Source organism: Artemia franciscana, chromosome 1, assembly GCF_032884065.1.
Source record: "Artemia franciscana chromosome 1, ASM3288406v1, whole genome shotgun sequence".
Lineage (NCBI taxonomy): Eukaryota > Metazoa > Arthropoda > Branchiopoda > Anostraca > Artemiidae > Artemia > Artemia franciscana.
The window spans coordinates 64,635,714-64,657,543 of NC_088863.1; the positions used below are offsets into that span (position 1 = coordinate 64,635,714).

The window sequence follows — 21,830 nt, forward strand, 5'->3', positions numbered from 1 at the left end:
AGATTAATATTCTTGTAACTAAATCATCAAGTAAATCTAGCAATTACTTTGCTATAAAATGAGGGCTTTATCAGGAGTGTGTCTTATCTCCTTTTGTATGGTTTCTTAATGAGTGTTGTCATTTTTTTTTACTTAAAGCTTGTACTTAGTAGCGTCGCCAGGGTAGAAGGAACGACCTGTCAGTGCCATTACTCTTATTTACCGTAGTCTTTTGGAGACGAGCTTTGTTGATCTCGATGATTTGGCAAGTGATCTGATTGCGAATGACGTTCACCCATTTGGTAATTGTTCTAACCCTGGTTGTTTCTACTATTTGTAGTTGTGTTAAAGTTAAAATAAGTCTGGTGGGAGTTAGCAGGAATAGCCAAAGTATAAGACCATAGTGACGCAGCGATTGAGACGCCAGATGGTTGAACAGTAGAGGTAGTTTGAAGGACAGGGAATTTTCAAGGTTCTATACTCAGTCAAACCATTTGTCTGGTTTAATTTCTTCTAAAATATTTCACGTGGCTTAAATCAATTGTCGTTACCTGTTTCTGCGTCAGAGGCCTATCCTTGTACCATAAGCTCCTAAAACTTCCAATTTTTTTCATTTTGCCAACAATTTTATGTAGGACATTGAATACGAGTAATCTGCATAGTTTAGTTCTAGGAAATTTTGCCATTTCCTTTAATAGCATACTGTCCCATGCCCCTTTCCATTTTTTCGCGAAAAAGTGCATTAAGTCAATGCCTATAATCTGGGATACAACACAAACCCACTCAACTCCTAACTGGAAACTGAGCAAACTACTAGTCTGACTACCTGCCCTAAATATAGCAATTAAGTAAGTAAGTAAAATATTTATTACCCGTATTTTTCTCATGGAACGAAACGGAGTACAATGAAAAAAAAAAAAGAAAAAAAGAGAAGAAAAATGGAGAGAAATTCAAAACATAACATGGGAAAATACACAATCAAGAACTCTAGAAGAGTTTAACCCAGGGGTGGTTCCATTTTTCCTGAAAATTAGAAATCTACCGGTTTACCGCGATACTGGGGTCTTCAATCCTGTGTTTATCAATCATTTAAGTATTTCTCGTCCACAAGGGGCATCGCAGCAGGAACCTTGCGAACCTAAAATAAAGGGACCGGAGCTTGTGTTTTTGGGTGTCAGTTAATAAATTCCAAAATGGCGCAATATATAGAATATGCGGCAGTATGACAGCGTTATACATATGCGCGAGATGCTTACGGCATAAGAGGAGTCTGATGGCGACGATAGACCCATATGCGGTGCGGAGTTTTTTTTCTCGACGTTTTTGACGAGCAGTAGACTAGTTTCGTTAAGGTTACGGCCTATGGGTAGACCCAGATAAACGACTTGATATGAAACGGTAATTGACTCGCTACCCAGCAGGAGGTGTTCAGGCTGAGAAGGACTATCATTGAAAAAAAAGAACTGCAGATTTAGAAGTATTGAAAGCCAGGCCGATTATTCGGTATTCATCACGTAAGATCAAGAAATTCTATTGCAGACCCTTAATAGACAGACTTATATTTAATAGATCGTCTGCTAATGTAAGTAGCGACACATTTATATTCTTGGAGATACATGAAACATTGACATATACCTGGGCATTTAAAACACTGTTATTGTACAAACTTGGGGATAATAACGAACCCTGGCGGACACCTTTCTTTACTTGAAGAACCACTGATGTGATGCGGTTACCTATCTTTATACGCGCTTTTAAACGGGAATACATATCGTACAGTACGCTGGTGACACGGAGGTTTACAACTTACTGGCAAGCGGCTAAAAGGGCCAGAGCGTAAACCGACGAATCAAACGCTCTACTCACATCAAAAGGACCAATCACTATAAGGTCACTAGATTCGTGAGAATCTGCTAGAATAGCGGCAAGACTAAAGAGAGCGTGAGCACAACCCAGACCGGATCGGAAACCGAACTGGTGTTCAGGCATTCAGCACGAATATTTAATTTATTTTTAGAATAATATCTCTAGAACTTTATAGGGCACTGGAGCAACAGTGATTGGCCTGTACGAAGAGCATTGGTCTGGTGGTTTCCCTTTTTTAAGGATGGGCGAGAGCAAACTGACACAAAAAGAGTCAGGTACTATACCAGTGGTGAAAATAATCTGGAATAGCAGCGTCAGATATTCAATAAGCATAATGGTACCGTGCAGCAGATTTAGTGCGCACAGTTCGTCTACACCACGGGAATGTTTCTTCTTCAGCTTTAAAAAGCTTCATGTACGCTTCCGTAAGTAACGACAAAATCAGGGACACACTGGTTGGATAATACCGATTCTAGTCGGTTCGCGGAGGGATTAGACGTATTTGGGTCGGGTGCACTGAATTCTTTGGAAATGTACGATTCCCGATCTTTTTCGCTAATCGAATCATGGGATTTTCCGGCGGCCGGTTCGCTCAACTGGGCTTTCCAGATTAGTTTTGGGTCACTTACGATTCTGTAGGAGTACTCTCCTTTTAATTTGGTACGATGAGCTTTCAGTTGCTTGTCAGATTTTCGTTTCGTCCATAAGCGGACGGAGTTAACAGGACCGGATTTGGGCCTATCACAATCTTGCCAGATTCTAAACCAAAACTTAGCATCGTTGAAATACTTAACTAGGGCCGGATTTTGCGAGAATTTGTGAATTTCTGTTTTCATTCTAACCTTTTTAGCAGGAACTACTTTTTTTAAGCTAAGAGGAGCGAGTGAGTAATCTCGGCACAGAATATATTGATGTGTACTCTCGCATCTACGGGATCAAAATACGAATTTACATGGAGTAAATGGAAGGGGATTCGTATCTTTACAAGAAGTGAGTTCAGCACCTGATGACACAAAGTAGTATTAATTTTATCCCATTCACTTACTACTTTCCACTTGTCATTCTTGGGTTGACGCAGAGCTGGTTTTATGCTTAGAGATGCTAGTAGGGGTAAGTGATCAGCGAAGATAGCGACTTTTAGAACAGTTACATTTCTGTTAATATTCTTAGAGCAGGCCGTGTGGTCAATGTTTGAAACGGACCCAGAATTATGAACGAAGGAGTAATCCCTGTCTTTTGGGAGGATGATAAGCTTGTCATCAAAGATGCCGTTTAGAAACTGACTACGGGCACACGTGCTGTCAAGCAGGTTGCAGTTGAAGTCCCCCATGACTATGCATTGCAAGTCTATCTGGGTCCACGTCAGGAATGGATTAGAGAATTAAGTTGAAACTTTCACGTCATGTTGAGGGGATTTTGAACTAATAAAAGGCACTTTTTGTATAATACTACTTGCATTACTGTTAGCTCCCATTATATCCGTGGCCATGGGGCCTTTCCAGGAGAAATAAAAGTATTTGATTCCAAAATGTATTTATTGGTAAATAAAGCATTGAAATTTCGGGGATCTTGAGCAGAATAATTGACAAATCAAAAACACTATTTTCATACAGGGATAATGAGACTGTCTCAGAAATTGCTTAGAGTAAAAAGTTTAATCTGATAAAAAGTTTAAGTAAAAACTTTTTAATTTTTAAAAGTAAAAAGTTTAATCCCTAATGAGGCAGTATTGAGAGGATGTTGAACTAACCAAAAACGCACTATGTGAATACTAAGACTGTTACTCCTACTAATACTATTACTCTTCTTACTACTGCTACTTCTGTTGCTCCTACTACTGCTACTGCTACCATGACTACTACTATTGCTCATGCTAATGGTACTTGGATCAAACTTTAAAAGAATATTGAGGATGGGGTTACTCTAAAGGAAAACACAATGTATGCACATAGGTTGTCAAAAGGGCATTTCAGCAATATGTCATAAAAGGCTTGGAGTATTAGGTTGAAGCTTTCGCGGCATTTTAAAGGGAGTGGTAAAATAAGTCAAAACACACTGTGCTTGCGGTTGATCAAAGTGGTGTATCAGTAATATAGTAGCAATACCTTAGAGTATAAAGTTAAAAACTTTCAAGAGTACTAATATTTTTACCTCTTTAGCTATTGCTTCTGCTACTACTATGTCTACTATCTAACTGAATTTGTACTATTTAAATGTATCCAGGGTATCAAAATAGCATAAATGAGATATCTTTCGACTGGAATAATTCATAAAGTAGGAAGTTTCAGAAATAATTCATATTGCTATTAAACCTAAATTAAATGGTGCTATTTCTATGTTGGTTGTCAAAAGGGCGTATCAGCAATTTCTCAAGAACGGATGAGGGTTTTAATTTGAAACTTTCAGGTCTATCATTATTATTGCTCACTCTAACTAATGCTGCTGCTATTACTACTGAACTAAATCATAATGGTACAAGTGTATAAGATTGCAAAAATGGCAAAGATCAGTGGTTTTCAAAGTGGAATGGGCTCTGACCCAAAACGTAAACCCACCCTCCTAACTATAAGAAATTAGCTTGACTTATGTTCATGTTGGATCGTTTTATGTTTTAAGTAATTTAATTTACGCATAGTATTTTTGATTTATTATTTTGATTTATTCATTTTTCTAATTATTAGAGCAGATAAATTTTGACTTGTGGATTTTTTTCTAATTTAAGATGAGGCTGGAAGAATCGATGAAATGGAGAATTCTCCAGTTATCATATCTCAACCCACGTCAAGTAAGATGGAAGATTGCATTAGTGGAGGAAGGTACATCTCTTCAATTTTGTCAAATCTTAGTGGTACATCCAAATATATTACAAAAATAGTCTTTCATTTAACGAAAATAAATCAATCCTAGAAAAAAAATTACTATTGAATTTTTAATAAAAAAAATGTAGACGGTTTCCAGTTTATTAAATCTGTTCTTTCTGCATATGAATAAGTTGTATTCAGCTGATAAGAAAGACTACCATTCTATTTGCAGTCTATGACTTTCACCAATTTTCCAAGGTAGTTTTTATGGCGCTTGGTATTAATCAAGTGACATATAGCGATCGCAGATCCTATCTTTTTTGTCTGATTATGTATTGGAAATAATTACTTGGTTAGAAAAAAAAGAGAAAAGAAGAAGAAAAAAAAAACTGTCTTCCTAATCCAGTCATTGAGATAAAAGAGAACTTGAACGAAATTTTGACCTTACTTATCTATCCAATTACTTAGGACAACACTGTATGACCAAACTGTCAACCAAATCGAAATGTCCAAATCCATGTAAAGCCGTTATTAATAAATGTTAGCCATTTTTAATTTACAAGCAAAAGCACCTTAAATCTAAAGAAAGATTTCAAAGTGATCTCTCCGTATTAGGGCTTGTCAGGGGAATACCACCTGCCTAAATGGGTTTTGACGTTTTAATTTCCTTACCCGGCGAGGAGAAGCATCTACGATAAAGCTCTTTTATGGTATCACAGGCCTACTGGTAAAATTATTCAAAAAATACCTCAGAATAAGATTAGCACTATCCATATTAGCACCCATAAGTCAGTGAAACCAAAACTGGAACAAAGACAGGCATTTGGGGGCCACAGCAGGGTTTATACAACAAAGTACTTTATTGGCTTCTGGCACCAATTATAAATCTAAAGCCTTTATAGTTGGTTTCGAAACAGTGTACACAAAAACCTCAAAAGAAAAATGAAAGAGAAATTAAAATAAATGTCCTTTAATATATTTGGATAATTTTTTGTATATTTACATTAAGTTCATTATAGTTCATGAGAACACTAAATTTTTTAAATTGCCCACTATTTTTATTGGTGGAAATACCTCTTAAGGTCAATTTTCGGCTAAGCGTTCGATAAGTAGTTTTAAAATATGTGTAATTACTGCAAATTCTTGCATGCCTAAATAGTTGGGAATTAAAAGCTGAATAAGTGATATTTGAATGTATATTACCTTCGAGGAATGGGAAATTAATTACTTCAAAATTAAAATCGTCAGTTTACTATATATTTATAATTTAATTTATCCGAAGTATTAATATTTAATTCTAAAAAAGGTCATATTTTCCTAACTCATAAATAGGTTCCCGTGTTAACTCTAGTGGATAAATATTTTTCGAAATTTCCATAAACTCCGCGCAATTTATCACTAGAAGGTCATCCAGATATCTTTTATTACTTGAAAGAGAATATTTTTCATTACTTTGGCTATTTTATTTATAACATATTCATAAGTCTATTTGATTTAAAAATAGGTTCGCTATAAACAGGATTTCATTACTGCCCATTGGAATGCCTAAAATTTGTTTATATAAATTACCAATAAGTTGAAAAGAGTGCTGATTGAAAGTTATAAATCTAAATAACATGAAAAAATGTTTTTTTTCTTTTAAGGATGTTTATTATTTTTTTAAGTATCGGGTTGATCTCCGGGGTTCCCCCTTGAGGCCTCCAGATGTCTTATGACTCACTTGGTTTTAAGTTGTAAATTTAATTGTGTCTCAGGATGGTGCGCGGAGGATGGAAGTGGCATCGTACGGCACGGGATTTGTTTTTTTATTATTTATTTCTGCCAAGATTGGTTAAGAGAAGTATTTATTTTTAATTTTTGTGCATATTTAGTGTTTATTAAAGGTAGCTCAATTGCATTCGAGCTATACTCTCAGCCTTGAGTTACCTAATATTTTGTATATATTGGTTATAATAAAAGAACCTTGAACCTTGAACCATTAAACCTAATAAAAGTATTAAACAAAACAAGTCCTGGTAAATCATACATCATGTCGAAGCTATAGCATCTTCGACTATATTAAAAATGTTAATTTCCAAAAATCCCATATTAAAAAAAAGAAAAGATTTCTTAATGAATGTTTTTAATTTTTCGAATACTAAATTAATCGACAGATTTGTATGCAGTGTAGTAAAATCAAATAAATTTACTCTTTTAGCTGAAACCCTAGCTAACGATTCTATGACTTATGATGAATTACTAACACTCCGATATAGATTAAAGTTAGAATTTTTTTTAATTCCACAGCAATAGGCTTTAAATTTATTTCTTATTTTCCCTAAAATTAAAGATAGGTTAGTGGTCGCAATTCTTGTTGGATTCCACGCGGCCCCATTAATAAAACGTTGCTTGGGTGGATTCTTATGAAATTTTGCCGTCCAATACAGGAAAGCTAACTTTTTATCGTTATAATTAATTTTAATATTCAATTATTTCATTTTATTTCTTCTATATTTTCAATTAAACTATTATGTCTATATGAGAATTTTCATATGTATTTGTTGCGCGTTACTCCTGATAATATATCACAGTAGAATTTCTGACAAATTATGGCAGAATTATACCTAGCTTTATCAACTGGTGCATTTAAATTCTCAAACAGACTAACCTATAAAAGTATTTTTTGTAGGTATTATCTGCACGGCTCAACATGGCATCCAGTCATGGGACCATTTGGGCCCATGGATTGTGTAATATGCCAATGTAGAAGCGGAAGAATTGAATGCCAAAGACTTGAGTGTCCCCTGCAAATGCCTTGTGACAAACCTATCAAAGTGACAGGAAGGTGTTGTCCAGTTTGTCCAATCGACAAGGTTGTAAAAGGTAAGTTTAAAAAGTAAGTTTTAAAATTAAGTTTAAAAGGTAAGTGAAACCCAAATACTGAAGAAGAAATCTTCATTAGCTAAGTTAAGGATAGGATGAAAATTTTGTAGTTAACCCTTCTCCAAAGACAAGCGAAGAACCTCCCTTAACCTACCACAGTACCCTTCATTGAAACAAAGCACATCTTGATATAAGCTTCTCGATAAATTACCTTCCAGATGGCAGGACAAGAAAGCTTTTAAAATCTCCCCTTAAAACCCCTAAAAATCCCATGATGAGGCATGAATCTTTACCTTGACTTAGGAAAAGAAAGTAGGTTTACTTTACCTTGACCTAGAAAAAGAAAAGTACAAGACGAATTGAGTTTATATTCTGCTTTTCCAGGATCAAAACCCCTGAAAGGGCGGCTGCTACGACTTTAGCAAAATTATAATTCATTGTAAAAATATGCCTGAACTTATCTTCAAGGATTGTTTAAAACCATACAAGAATGGAAATGGTAGTTAAAAAAACCTAAATAAATTAATCCTAGTATGGTTATGTCCCTATAACCAATCAAATTGTCTCTAAGGGGGGAAAACCTTTCTTGAGACTTTTTCTTAAACATATTTATCTAACACTGTTTCAGACCCCGCACTAAAGTCTTGGGTATATATATATATATATATATATATATATATATATATATATATATATATATATATATATATATATATATATATATATATATATATATATATATATATATAAATAGTTTTCACTAATCAAAACTCGCCTTGATCTTCCATTAAAATAGGTCTGAAACCACTAAAGGCAACTATCCATGATACTCGAATCACTAAGTTTACGGAGCAATTATGCAGAATCAACTGTGTTGAAAGCTTTTTTAAGATCAATAAATTTTTTTACAAAATCTTTCCCCTTTCAAATGATATGTTGACATTATCAAGAAAATGATGCTTCGCATGAATTGTTGAGTGGCATATTCTACATAAAAACTTTGCATTGCATAGTAGGCCCATTAATAAAAACTCAAGATACCTACATAGTTCTAATTTCCTAATATTTTCTGAAAATAATAGTAAGATCGATATTTGTCTCAAGTTACTCATCTCCTGCATATTTCTACCCTTGTGCAGTGGTGTGGCTCTTAGCTGCTTCTGAGCATCCAGAAATTGATCTGTTGTCATTGAAAGATTATTCAAAGATGAAATGGATTGTAATAAATAACATGCTACAGCCTTAAAAACTTTAAGGCTCAGGTCATCCAATCCAGCAAAATTCGGCCTAATTGTTTTAATAAACTATACAAGTTCCAACATTTTACAGGGCTCCATAACCATTGTGTTTCCAGACCCTCTTTCATCAATGAAGCCCTCACTCTCATTTACGTCACTAAAATGGGCAATACCACTTTTAATTCAAGTCCCAATCCTTGAAAAAAAAAACATTTACGAAATCAGCGATATGCTTTGGTTCAGCTAGTTGTTTTCCATTCACTAAAATTTCATCAATTTTACAATTTTTGCGTATTCAGCCTTATTTTCATATTTACTCGACTTCCAAACATTTATCTACACAAAGACTTTACTGAACGAGTTAAAGGGTGATGATCAGGTCCTGATACAATCACAACACCACAAACGCATTTAGATCTCAAACTTTAAGGCACAAAATATTGTCAATTAAAATTTACTAAGGATAGTTATTTTAGCTTGAGTTGCTGCATAAAATAATTAGACAAACCATTAAATTTAAAAAAAAAGATTCACTCGATTAAGATGTAACAAGCAAAAATTAAAATTACCTGCATAAAAGCAATCTAAACTCGCTTTTATTCATGACACAAAATATTCAAAACCTTCAAAATTCCTCATGAATAGCACCAGGATACTAGTTCAAAAGGCAAAACAAAATGTTTCTGTTCTCTAGTTGTACTTCTAATATAAGAGTTTCAGTCTTACCTTAAACCCAAAAAGTCAAATCATCCCTTTCCCAATACCCTAGTCGATTCTTTAGTATAAGAATAAGTCCTTCCTGCTGCATCACAGTTCTAGTTATGTAAATAACAGAATTACCTCGAAAAGAATATGTGGAGAGAAGACTATCCATGGTCATAAAAGGTTCAAATACGCCAAGAATGTCAATTCGACCATCATAAGACTCGAAGTGATAAATCCTCCGATACTTTTATATCCCCAATCATAATATCCACATATTTGCTATACCATGGTTTCACATTTATATCTGCAACATCATTCGCAGTATTAAATGCCAAAAACTTTTCTGCTTGAAAAGGGTTACTTTCAAACAGCCGAAGCTGTGAACTTTGGTCTAAATTATTACCATTTGACAACATTTAATGGCATAATTTGAATTATGGATTAACAACGGACAAAAGTCTTTATGTTCATAATGCACGACCATATGATAATATAATCTATAAACAAAACTTTTCAAATTTAATGGCTCTTGAAATTGAATCTTGGTCGATATCATCTATACAACACTCAGTCCAAAGCATTCGAACATCAAGATATTCAAGATGACTACTCAGAGACTTCAGCTGTTTTCTGGGTATATATCACAATAATAAATTAATAGAATTTCGAAAGGACGTTTTCAACCGATAATTTCTTTTTACCAATAGAAGCTAAGCGAGTTTGTACCTCTGTTTTAATGTCATTTTTCAAGTTATCTTTAGTGCGAGCAATTTTCATTTCAGTCACTATGAATTTACTATTACTTTATAGGTCTCACTAACAGTACTTCTCCTCTGAGTGGCTATGGTTTTTGAAGCCATGGATACCGACTGATCATATCTTTTTGGTCATCTTAAATTGTTCAAAGTAGATATCAGAAAGTAAATTCAGTTCATCAAAAGTTTTTTTTTTTGAGTCAAGTTAACTAGGTTAATCTCTGCTACCGTCTGCTGATATATTGATCTAGCTCATGGGCCAAGCCTGAGAAGAATTCATATATCCACCAATTCACTAGTAAAATAGAAAAAAGCACAAAGGGATAGCAACTGTATTTGTTCTGGGTCACTACTTGTCAACGCTTTATCGCACGATTAAAAGGGAATTTTCTCGCTCTCTAGAATTTAGTAAGTAAGTAAGTAAGTAATTTTATTGCCCGAAATTTCACATGGAATTAAAATGGAACAAAAGAAAAAAACTGAAAAATTGAGAAAATCTTATAAAAGAAAAAGAAAAGAAAAGTCCCAGAGTACAAACTTATATACAAATTATGTATATGTTAGCAAAACTACTGGCACAGAATGGCCAGCCATGGGTTTGCTCTTCCCTTAGCGGTTTTCAGAAAATTCTCGGGGACACAAATAACACAGACTGTTAGATCGGATACACCATAATTAAGCATGAAAGAGGAGCTACGTGTTCACGGCGGATGTCTCAGAAGGACCTTCGTGAATCAGAAAAACATAACTCTTGCTTTTGCACATTCAGTGGACGACAAATATTTCCAAAAAGATGTTATATACAGTACATGAGTAAAAACAAAGCCATTATGCAGCGACGCAAGATATTTACGGCAGAAACAATGTCTACTACCAGTCATTGACCTTACGCTATCCAGATTTTCACTTCAACGTGGCGCACAGGCAGCGTCCCGGTGGACAGGAGGCTTCGATTGACCGGTAAACCAAGATAAGTAATACCCTTAGATGGTTTTACAGCTGAATCACCCTAAGGAATTTCTTCTTCGCAGTACTTCGCATTGAGAAACAAGACGACAGATTTGAAACATTAAACGACAACCCTACACTATTTTATTCCCTATTCAACACATCAAAATTCTTCCATAATCAATCAGTAGACCACTTTCAAATTAAGCAAGTCTTCAGTATATTTCATCAACATGACATCAATCCCTTTTGAACCACAAGACAGAGCTCGTTTTGACTTGAGATACAACCGTCTACAAACTCGGAGATACAATTGAACTTTCCCTGACTCGCTTACGGACCGGTAGAACAGCGGCTTTGACCGGATTTGAAGGTATTCTGATTTGCGCTCTAAGGTTATTATACACATAATGTAATATTGTCACAGTACACAAGTTTAGTCCTTGTTTATAAGCTTCTAGATGGATCTGCACGTGGACCAACGAGTCAAAAGCCCGGCTCACATCAAAAGAACCAATAACTGGTGGATCACTTGTTGCCATGGAATCAGACAAAATAGCAGCAAGGGCGAACAGAGCATTAGCGCAACCGAGCCCTACCATTTGGCAACAGTGTCTAAAATTTGACAGTATAAGCACTTCTAGAGGCCTGAAAAAACCAGCGACACTTTAATTGGGCGATACAAGGATCATATATTAGCTGGCTTCCCTTTTTTAGGATGGGCATAAGTTACTCCGTACAGAAAACATCGCGTACAAAACCGACTACAAATGTGATCCGGTACAATAATGTTAGTATTTCATACAGAAGACAAGGTGAATTGCACAAAAACTATCAACTCGTCGTAATTTTGTCTTTTTCAGCCTAGATGGATTTACATCCGAAACAGATACGATACAGTCTGAAAAACTTGATTTCGATAGCACAGATTCAACTCGTCGTAATTTTGTCTTTTTCAGTCTAGATGGATTTACATCCGAAACAGATACGATACAGTCTGAAAAACTTGATTTCGATAGCACAGATTCAAGTTGTTTAGTATATGGTCTAGTTATACTGGGATTCGGGGCACTAAATTCACTCGTAAAGTTAGCTTGCTAGTCATTTGGATCACATCTTTCCATAAACAACTTGGATCAATAATTATTCTCTCTGTATAGTCATTTTTCACATTCGTGTGATGCTACTTCAGGGTTTCTCAAATTTACGGTTTGTTTGTACACGGAGACAATTCAAAACACCGTATTCAGGACGACCACTTTCCCTCCACACTGAAAACCAGAACTTAGCATCCGGAAATGCTTTCACTAGCTCTTGATTCTTCTAGAACCCCGGTATTTCATTACCTTTACCAATTTTCCTGACGGGAATCGAAGCCTTTTCTGTGGGTGATGCCAGCGCAGAAGGTATTAAACTGTATTTTAGTTTCCTAGATATTCCTTTGCACATTGGCTTGTAGTAGACTAAATTGCACGCTGATCTTTGAAAGTGTCGTGTCAGGTACTTACCGATAAAGTGGCAAGTCGGCCTTTGACCAATCTTTTATTTCATGCCACTGTGAAGTACTTTTGGCCTTTGGGATTAACAAATGCTTCAATTGGGATATGGTCAACGGGGTGACTTCTCATTAGCACATTCACTTTGCCACTCACGTTTGGTGTGCGTGCAACATGGTCTATATTTGAGATTGAACCGCTAGTATGTACAAACGTGAAATATTTGTCTTTTGGGAACACACGATACCGAGTTCAAGTGCACTTAGGATCAGCTTGAACCGAGGAGACGAGTCATCGACTAGATTACAGTCGAAGTCTAAGATTAGAATGCATTTCAGTTTAGACAAAATAGTAGTCTCGGGGCACTTTGCAAGAGCTTGTACTGCTTTCGAGAATCGGTTGTCCGATTCTTCGTCGCTGTAGTCTACAATCACAGGGTTCCCCGCCCTTAAAGCCATAAAGTTTTCAGCTAGATGAAGGTTCTTGGAATCAACAGCAGTACTACATACGATCGCTAGTCTACCTGCTAGTCTACCCAAAGGCCTCCTACGTTGACGAGACTTGCCTGGTACAAATTAAAATTTATGATTGCCTGAAAACTTGAGTTGGGTGAGGCTATCATTTGTCAGCAAATGTTCTTGGATGCAAAGAATATCGCTACGCTGACATGGCTCTTTATTTATGGGGATTTAGTGAGACACACCTTCATTCATATTCCAAGACACAATCCTAGTATTCTGTCCATTCATCAGAGCGTTTTTGTTTTTCGATTTGCTTTTTCATCTCAGAGCATCGAAGTCACTGACATGTATGATTTGTCAATTTACATGCTGCATATCTACTTGGTTTCGTGCATGGGGTATTAGCACTCGACGCAAAGTCTGGAACACTGGAACGTGGACAAATCTGGGGAGCGGAGCACACCTTTGAAACGTGACCAAATTTCAGGCAATTATACCATCATTCTGGGAGTGGCACAAATTCTTCAATCCAAAAGCGTTCAAAATCTAGTCTTGACGTGATGTTCATTGCTATATGTAGCTGATAACGGTGGAATAGTACAACTTATAGGTTCAGCTAGTACCAAAACGCTCTGCCCTTTCACAACCTTAAACGAAGGCTTTCACCGTGTCAGCTTCATACTTAGTTGAAATGTTTGTCACACCTAATGTCACACCTAATGGGGACAAGTTGAGGGAGTGCTGTATAATTTGAATAGTTTTTATCATGCCTATAAAAACTGGGGATGTCACCTTTGTTTCTACACTTTTTTATTTATAGTTGATAGATATTTCGAGTTGATAGAATAAGCAATGCTGTCTGTCTTGTCTTTCTTTTAACAGCAAGCCGCTATTCAGAACGGTTTCTCTTCAATTCAACATCATCGACCCATATGTCTTCTCCACACATGCTCGTAAGATATTATTCCCAAACTTCTGGCGTGTTAGCGGGAGGTGGGTTCTTCAGAACCACGGAATATGATGGTGGAGAATTTCTATATGGGGCTGGATTAGGCTGGCTTCCGTCACTTATAGGATTGCCTGGTAGTCATGGGAGTAAAATGTGGTTGTAGCCCTCTAGAAAACCCGAGAAGATGTCGCATTTCATTCTCCGATGATATAACAAATGTACCTACGTCTGCTTGACGATAACTCACACCTAATGGGGACAAGTTGAGGGAGGGCTGTAAAATTTGTGCATATTAGTTAAAATAACATCACGAGAGATATTTCCCCGAGTCGTCGGTGTCTTAACAGTTTGTTTTACTGTAAATGAAGCGCAAAAAGAATCCATTTTAAGGTCGTTGGCATCGCCAACAAACACATGGCTAGTATTGGGGTATTTAGAAATAACAAAATCAGCACTTGCCTGTAATTACTGGATAAAATTACGTTTTGGCTCGATGTTTTTATTGGGGGAGTAATCGAAAACAGCTATTGCAATAATATTGAATGGACGAGGGAGTAATTTTGGTCTAACGCTTAGCCAGAGAATTTCATCATACTCGGATAAGCTAGGGACTCAAATTACCTTTGGGTAAAGGTGGCGCTTAGTAAAGAACGAAACTCCGCCACCTTTTTTCCCAAGTGGGTGGTCCGAAAGACGGAATTTAATAAACTCTGAATAATTCGTCAGGCATAGGGACCATCGGTCATGGGATTGGACTTCAGTAAAAGCAATAATATCTGTTAAATTAGATTCATAAAGCATCTCAAGTTCAGTTAGCTTTTCAAAACTAAGGCTTTCAGCATTAGTAAATAAAAGTTTAGGAAACACAAATCAATTGGGGAATCGCAACAGGGAGACTTGATGGGTTTGAGAATTTTCTGGGTAGGGTTTTAATTTAAATTTATTATTCTTTGGAGAAGAAGGTTAAGAGAAGGGTTTGCCTTGGGGATTTGGAGGTGGAGGGATGGGCAAGGATATAGACGAAGCATAAGGAGAACAATTAGGATTTGTTAGAAGGCATTTATTGTATGCAGAAAGTCTCAGATCTGAGTCACTTTGACAGGGTAGGCACGAGGGATAAAACGAATGGGCTGGGGGTGGGGTTTCGTAAGGTGCTGGGAAAGGGCAGATATTTTCCTTGTGGACGTCGTGGGTTTTACTCGAAACGCTGGAGATGGATATTTTAGGAAGGATAGATCTAGATTTAGAGGGAGGGTCAGAGGGCAGGGGGGAAAGGGAGCGAAGAAAGGGTCCAGTTTTGTAATTTCAGACGAGGGGGCAAATTGTCCCCTCGCCTCAAGTTTTTTGGCACCGACTCGATTTTGGAATTATTGCTTAAAATTTCAAAATTATTAAAAGGCTCTGAACGATTAATATGATGATTCATAAAATGCCATGACTTAATCCAGAAGTCATGGTCATGCGTTCAAAGTTGTCAGAAGGGTTTATCTGCCATATCTAAGAAACGCCTGAGGGAATTAAGTTGAAAATTAAGGAAACTTAAGGGGGAGGGTAGACAAGAGAAAAACACCAGCATTTCTATTGAGGGGGCAGGGGAAGGGTGGAAAGAAGGGATCAACATCTGGATAGTCAATGGTCATAGGCTGTCCTCTAGAAGAAAGAAGTGGCGGATCTGACTTCTTCAACTTGCTGATAGGCTACTTAGAATGAGTAATTAGCATTATTATATAAGTAAACTAGTAAGTAACTTACTAGTTTATACTGACTCTACTTTATTTTGATAAAAATAAAATTTTTAAAACTACAAAATGATCGGAAATGTTATATTTTTGTTACAAATTTGCGACCCTAAAGTTTTGAGCCCAGGGCGAGTGCCCCCTCAATCAATCTTCTCAAAAATTACCTATGGAGAAGAAGGGTGCTAGAAAAATGTCTGAAAAACACAAGCCTAAGTGTGTTTTAAAGATGTCTGAAAGATCTGTTGATTCTTCTCAGAATTTTCTTCCGTTATTAAAGGGGAAAATTAAGTCTCTTTTTTTAAAGGGGCCATCACAAATATGAGCCGATGCTGAGGTTGGACTATTGGTTGGATCAGGTCTAATAATTATTTTGGTCAAAGTTAAGCTGTTTTGAATTTTAAGATTGTCGTCACTTTCTTTTTTTATGGTACTATAAGAAGACACAGATGGATTTAAATCCCTTTTCAATACCTTCTTCGCCTTCTTGTTCCACTTTCCATTACTTTATAAAGTTGGTATGAGCCAAAGAAAGAAAGTAGGGAGCTCTGCCCTTAATTGGTTTCATTAGACCGTTGATTTTTGAATTTTAAAAAAAATGGAATAGTTTTGGGAAAAGTCAAAGTCATGGCCAATTGTAGAAAAAAAGCCAAGACCGATTGTTCAATTAAGTGGGCAGCCCAGTCAAGGTTAATTTTATCCCTTTGATTTCCGTTGTTACTGTCTCCCATTTATGCTACACTTCTCCGTGCATGTCTGTCCCTTCACAAATGCCAAACTAGAGTCTTACCTGTCGGAGCTTCTCGCTGGGGAACACACGCAGGTTGACTACGGGTTAAAACCAATTAAAATTTACACAAGTTTTGTTTTTAATAACGTTTTAAAAAATATCAATTTTGAAAACTGGACAAAGGTGACTTTTTGGAACTGGTTAAGGAACCGAAAGTTTGGCCATCTTACCATTGCTGAGTCTATGTACACACTTGCCCGTAATTAATAATTTATAGAATATTTAGCAGCTCAGCTGTCCTGATCCTGGGACCACATGTGTGTGCACTCTTCCACCCGAATGGGGGGGGGGATGATGTATCATGCGAATAAAAAGTAAAGATAGCCTTTTAAGAAGGTTCCTTTCATAAGTCCTTGACATTTTTCTTCAAGCAATAACGAAGAGTAATTAGAATTCAGCAAAGACGTTGCTCCGCTAACTTCAAAAACAATACGGAATACATAAGTAAACAATACACAAGTAACATAAATTGGGTAGTAGATTCAGCTTTTACTAAGGATGTCAGCATTGAGTAGGCACTGGCGACAGCAGTATACTGTAAATACTTTTGAGTGGGTGATCATGATTTTAATGAGCTTGGGAATTTCTACTGTCAATATTAAACTGCATATCCCCTAACACTTCCTTCAACTCCTGCGAGAAAAAAATCTGGCAGTTTAACTACGCACTAATCCAATAGCCCCTTGCATCGTATCATTCACTTGCATGTGATTTGAAAATGCCCTCCAAGCAAATAAAAAAATACACTCTTTAAATTACTATTGTTGTAACCTTATACAAAACGTTGCAACCCCCCTCGCCGAGCAACAACAAAAAAATCTTTTTTACATGAACAGCGGTGATATTTCCTCTGTTTTTTTTCTTCCCTGCTATTGAGGCACTGTAACATAGAGAACTGTTTGAATAATCATAGAAGACAATTCTTATATCTTATCCTTTTTTTATATGCCTAGACTCGATAAAGCCATCATAAACTTCCACGTGGTACACCAAAAGCGTAATTTAGGTAACATTCTTAGAATGGAAAGGCTGACCTGGACATAAGGACATCATAAAGAGCCAAATATGGCTCATTTATAAACTACTTTTTATATTAAATTGTTCCTTATAAATAGGATTGAATAATGCAATCATAAAGTGACATATTTCACCGAAGAAGTGTGCATTGGTTTGCTTTTTATTAAAAAAAAAAAAAGAAGAAAAAAACTCGGTGAAAAAATTTTCTCCCACCCTTGTGAAAATTATCCTCTAAGGAGAACCCCCCCCCCCCGGGAAATTTTTCTTACGTTTGAAATAGTGACACTATTCTAAGTCTAAAGTATTCAAAAAATTTTGTTAATTGTTAACTTACTTATTGAGCATTAATTGATTAGGAAAACCCAGAAAATCTGAACAATTTTGGGACCATTATGGTAGAAACCCTACATCAATTAATATTTGCCAGAAATGCCAATGAAGTTGGACAAATTTACACCTACGTTTTGAAAATTACCTTCCCCTTTGTATCATTATAAGAAAAATCTAAAAAAGTTATACAAAAGTTTTTTTTAGCATTATTACTTCAACAAAGTTAAACCAGAACATTATGATGCCATGATCTGATGTGGTCACTAATGTCTTCATCAATGATGATGCTAGGGCTGTTTTATTTTTTTTTTTTTTTTTAATTTTAATAGTCACACTTGTAAGCTTCTCTTTTGCTTTTTTTCTATATCTTCATTTTTGTTATGCTGACGAAAACCCTTGGACATAAAATAAAGAGATTTATTTAAAGATTGCATTCTACTGTCTCTTTGTTTGAAAAGCATTCCGCATACCTCTCTATCCAAAATTGAATATTGCAAGCAAAATTATCGACATTTAAAGAGAAAAAATAAAGAACGTTACGCAAAATTTCTCTTATTAATCACTAAAAAATGAATTATATCGACTAAAAACAAATAAAATTGATAATACAAACTTCCTACGGAATAAATTTACTGAAAACCAAATTTATCTGAATTTTTTAAAATTTTATATCATTGATAAATACAAAATTGCTGAGACCTTCAGGAACGAAAACCAGTGTACATGAAACTGTCAGTCTGCATTTCGTTAGGTCTTTTCAGTGATACTGGTAAATGTACAGATTTTTTTTTATGCTATGACAAATGCAAATTAACCGCTTGAGATTAGCATTGTTTTGAGCAAAGTGCAAGTGACGTTCTCGTTTTTACTTTAAATAGGTGGCCTTACCATTACTCCGTTTTTAGTTATTTTAGGTTTTTACTTATTTAGTTTTTCTTATTCCAAGTTGAACCTGATTGTATATTATTATATCTGCTTATTTTCGATTCTATTTATTTGCTGTAGTAACTTACGTTCGTTTTCCACTTTATTCACTGATTGTCTTTATTTCTTTACTTTTCTTTGAAAAAGTTCTTTTATGGAAAAATTTAATTCTTGATTAATAGCTGAATTGATATTAGTTAATTGTGTACTAATTAATTTTGCTTTGATATTAGTGCTATCTACCTAGGAAACTTAATTATTTTCAGGGATATATTGAAAGATTTCAGATGTATCCAAAGAATCAGCGTTTATGCAGACACAAAAAAGTCCAATCCATTATGACGAAAATTGTGTTTTTGTTCAAACTAATAAAAAAACATGTAAAACCTATTTTCTTTCTCCTATTAGCTATAACCAGCCTTTTGGGATCAAAAAATAATTGTCTTGCTGGATCAACTGAAAAACATCGTCCCTCTTTTTTATGGAGATGGAAAACTCGTGGATGCAGTTTTTACATATGCTTTAGCAGTTTTTTATAAGAGTTATTTTAGTTGAGAACAAAAACACTTATCCATGGAATGTTTTTCTTTATTGAACCTTAAAGAAAAGGAACTCAAGCGTAATAGAAATTTTGAAGGTTAAAATACTATAAATAAAACTAATTGAATCACTGTTTCTTATTAGCAATTTATCGGTTAGAAAGAGGGTTCCTGTGGAAAAATGAAGGGCAATTAGTCTCACTTAAGAGACTTTTCATAAAATCAAATCCGAAATAGTCAATGAGATTTCTTTTTCCTTTTTTTTTATTAATTTTCTCATTCTTAAATTTTTTCATGGATAATATCTAAATAATAGATTTCTTTTAAAATGTTATTAAGTTTGGAAAGCACTGAACTCTCCTGATAAGTAAAGAGCGACTTCAGTCGAGCCGAAAAAACCTTATTTAAGACATCAATTCTGAAACAGAAATTGATAGTATTATACGCTACCAGGGGATCACACAGGGGTGTTTGGCAGCTTCTTTGGTCAGCGTTGCCAATGCGTCCTGCGGGAGCAAAATTTGGATTTTGTTTCTTTACCATCAATAGCGCACCGAAGTGTCAACCTTTCAAAGTTTAAGATAGATACTTCTCTTGAGTCTCAAGAAAAGTTACAGGATGCCTACTTCTCTACTTGAATGCCAGAGGTCGGGGGAGGGGGTGGAGGGTTAGGGAAAGGAAAACTATACCAATTCGGTTTTCTTGTTACATAGATTAAAAAAAAATTAAAGAATCTGTTTTGAAAAGAAATAAATGATTCACATCGTTTTACTAAAAGGTTGCCATTGCAAGGAACGAGGGGGGGATGGTTGATTTGTTCCCCTATCAATACGGGTTGAAACATTTAGTTGATTGCATTTCATGCAAGATGGAACATGTTCAATTTTTTACTAGCAAGCTGGTGGAATGAGAGGGAGAGAAAGAATTTGAAGGGGCCACGGGCATTAGTTTTAAGTTATTAAAATTTACAATTATTCTACATTTTTGATTTAAATTCAATATAACATACCTAACTCTCTTCTAAGAAGCTGTGGGTGGGAAGTTTGAGAAGCGTTAGAGGGCTTTGCGCCCACGTTAGTCTTCCTGTCACATATATTAAAAATTCTTGCGGTTTTTTTTTCAGAAAGTTCCGGATATCACTTTTATACTAAAATCCTTTCAACGGTACCTGGGAACTCTTCTGAAGAGCGAGGTCCTATTTTTCCCTCTATAGACGCAAACTGAAAAGTTTTTCCATGATTTTCTTAAAAGAAGATGCAGCAACTTTTGTTTCATAAGAAGGCCTATGGCCCATTTTAGTTTGCTAATTAACAACATTTCAATTTTTTCGGAATTTAGATTCAAATTCAGTACAACAAGCCAATCTTTCGGCCAAAAAACTGGTTATGGATGGAATGGGGTTCTTAAAGGGCCGAGAGCCCAGTGTGTTCGTTTAAATAACAAATTAATGATTCTTTTATGATTCCGCATCAACCAAGGTGCAAGAGGGCTGTATTTCTACAAATGAAATGATATTGGTTAGGATATGACGGGAGAGGGGTTGTTATTGATTGTTCCTTGAAGTAGGCTACGTTTGTTCTTTTTGATAATTCTAACCAAAAGTCCTTGCATGTTTTCAATCCAAGCGGTGGACAGTGGAGTTATTTCCAAAATATTAGGGGGAATGTATTCTTTATAACCTAGATTAAGTCTAGAACAAAGTCTTGTTTCTGTATGTTTTAATTTCAAAGGAAAATTGAAAAAAAGTCAATGAAAATGGAAAACAAAATTTGTTTTCCAATATAGTATGAGAGGAGTAATCTATTAGGAAAAGCAAAAGTCCTTTCCTTTGATCCCTACCTACTCCCCAGCCTTTGATCTACGGTAGGGAAGAGTTTCGGAGAGGTAAATGGCCAAATTCGGCCCCAAATTTTTATAGAGCGAAATCCTTGGCGCGATTTAAAAAGTTGGCCTTTTTTGTGGCAAATGTGAAGGGCGATAAAGTCAGATGGTCAAATTGCCTCTTGACAAAGAGCTTCATCCATGAAAATTGAGAATCCTTGCTTTATTTTGGTTCAAAACGCTATAGGTTATCTTTTTTTGCCAAACAACAATATACAAGATGAGGAGGATAGCAGAGTAGGACACTCCTTTCCTTTTACATCCACTTTATTTTGCAAAAAGTTATTTATAGTTTGCCCTGTGCACAAGAGTGTTTAAATTTTTTAAATTTTTGCTGTGGTAGTCTATTTTAGCCCAGGAAGGCTACCACTATTTGTGCCACAGGATCACTGCTGGTATAGGTATTTGGCTCACAACTTCTCCAAGACCTGTGGTTGCTTTTAATAGATCCTTGGAGGAAGAATATTGAATTATTCCTCGTGCTCTCCAAGTAAAACAATCTAGATAAATTGCGCCTTCTAGTACTTAATTCTGTAACCCCTCAGTCTTCTCT

The 21,830-nt window shown here is 35.7% G+C and overlaps 1 protein-coding gene across 2 annotated transcripts in view; it reads left to right on the top strand.

The window, feature by feature from the left end:
* Window positions 1–21,830, top strand: part of LOC136032879 (chordin-like protein 2) — a 301,335-nt gene that overhangs the window by 188,973 nt on the left and 90,532 nt on the right. For both annotated transcript variants that reach the window (XM_065713319.1, XM_065713310.1), the window contains exons 7-8: window positions 4,568–4,661; window positions 7,315–7,508. In XM_065713319.1, coding sequence (XP_065569391.1) covers window positions 4,568–4,661; window positions 7,315–7,508 — 288 coding nt within the window. The remainder of the gene's footprint in view (window positions 1–4,567; window positions 4,662–7,314; window positions 7,509–21,830) is intronic.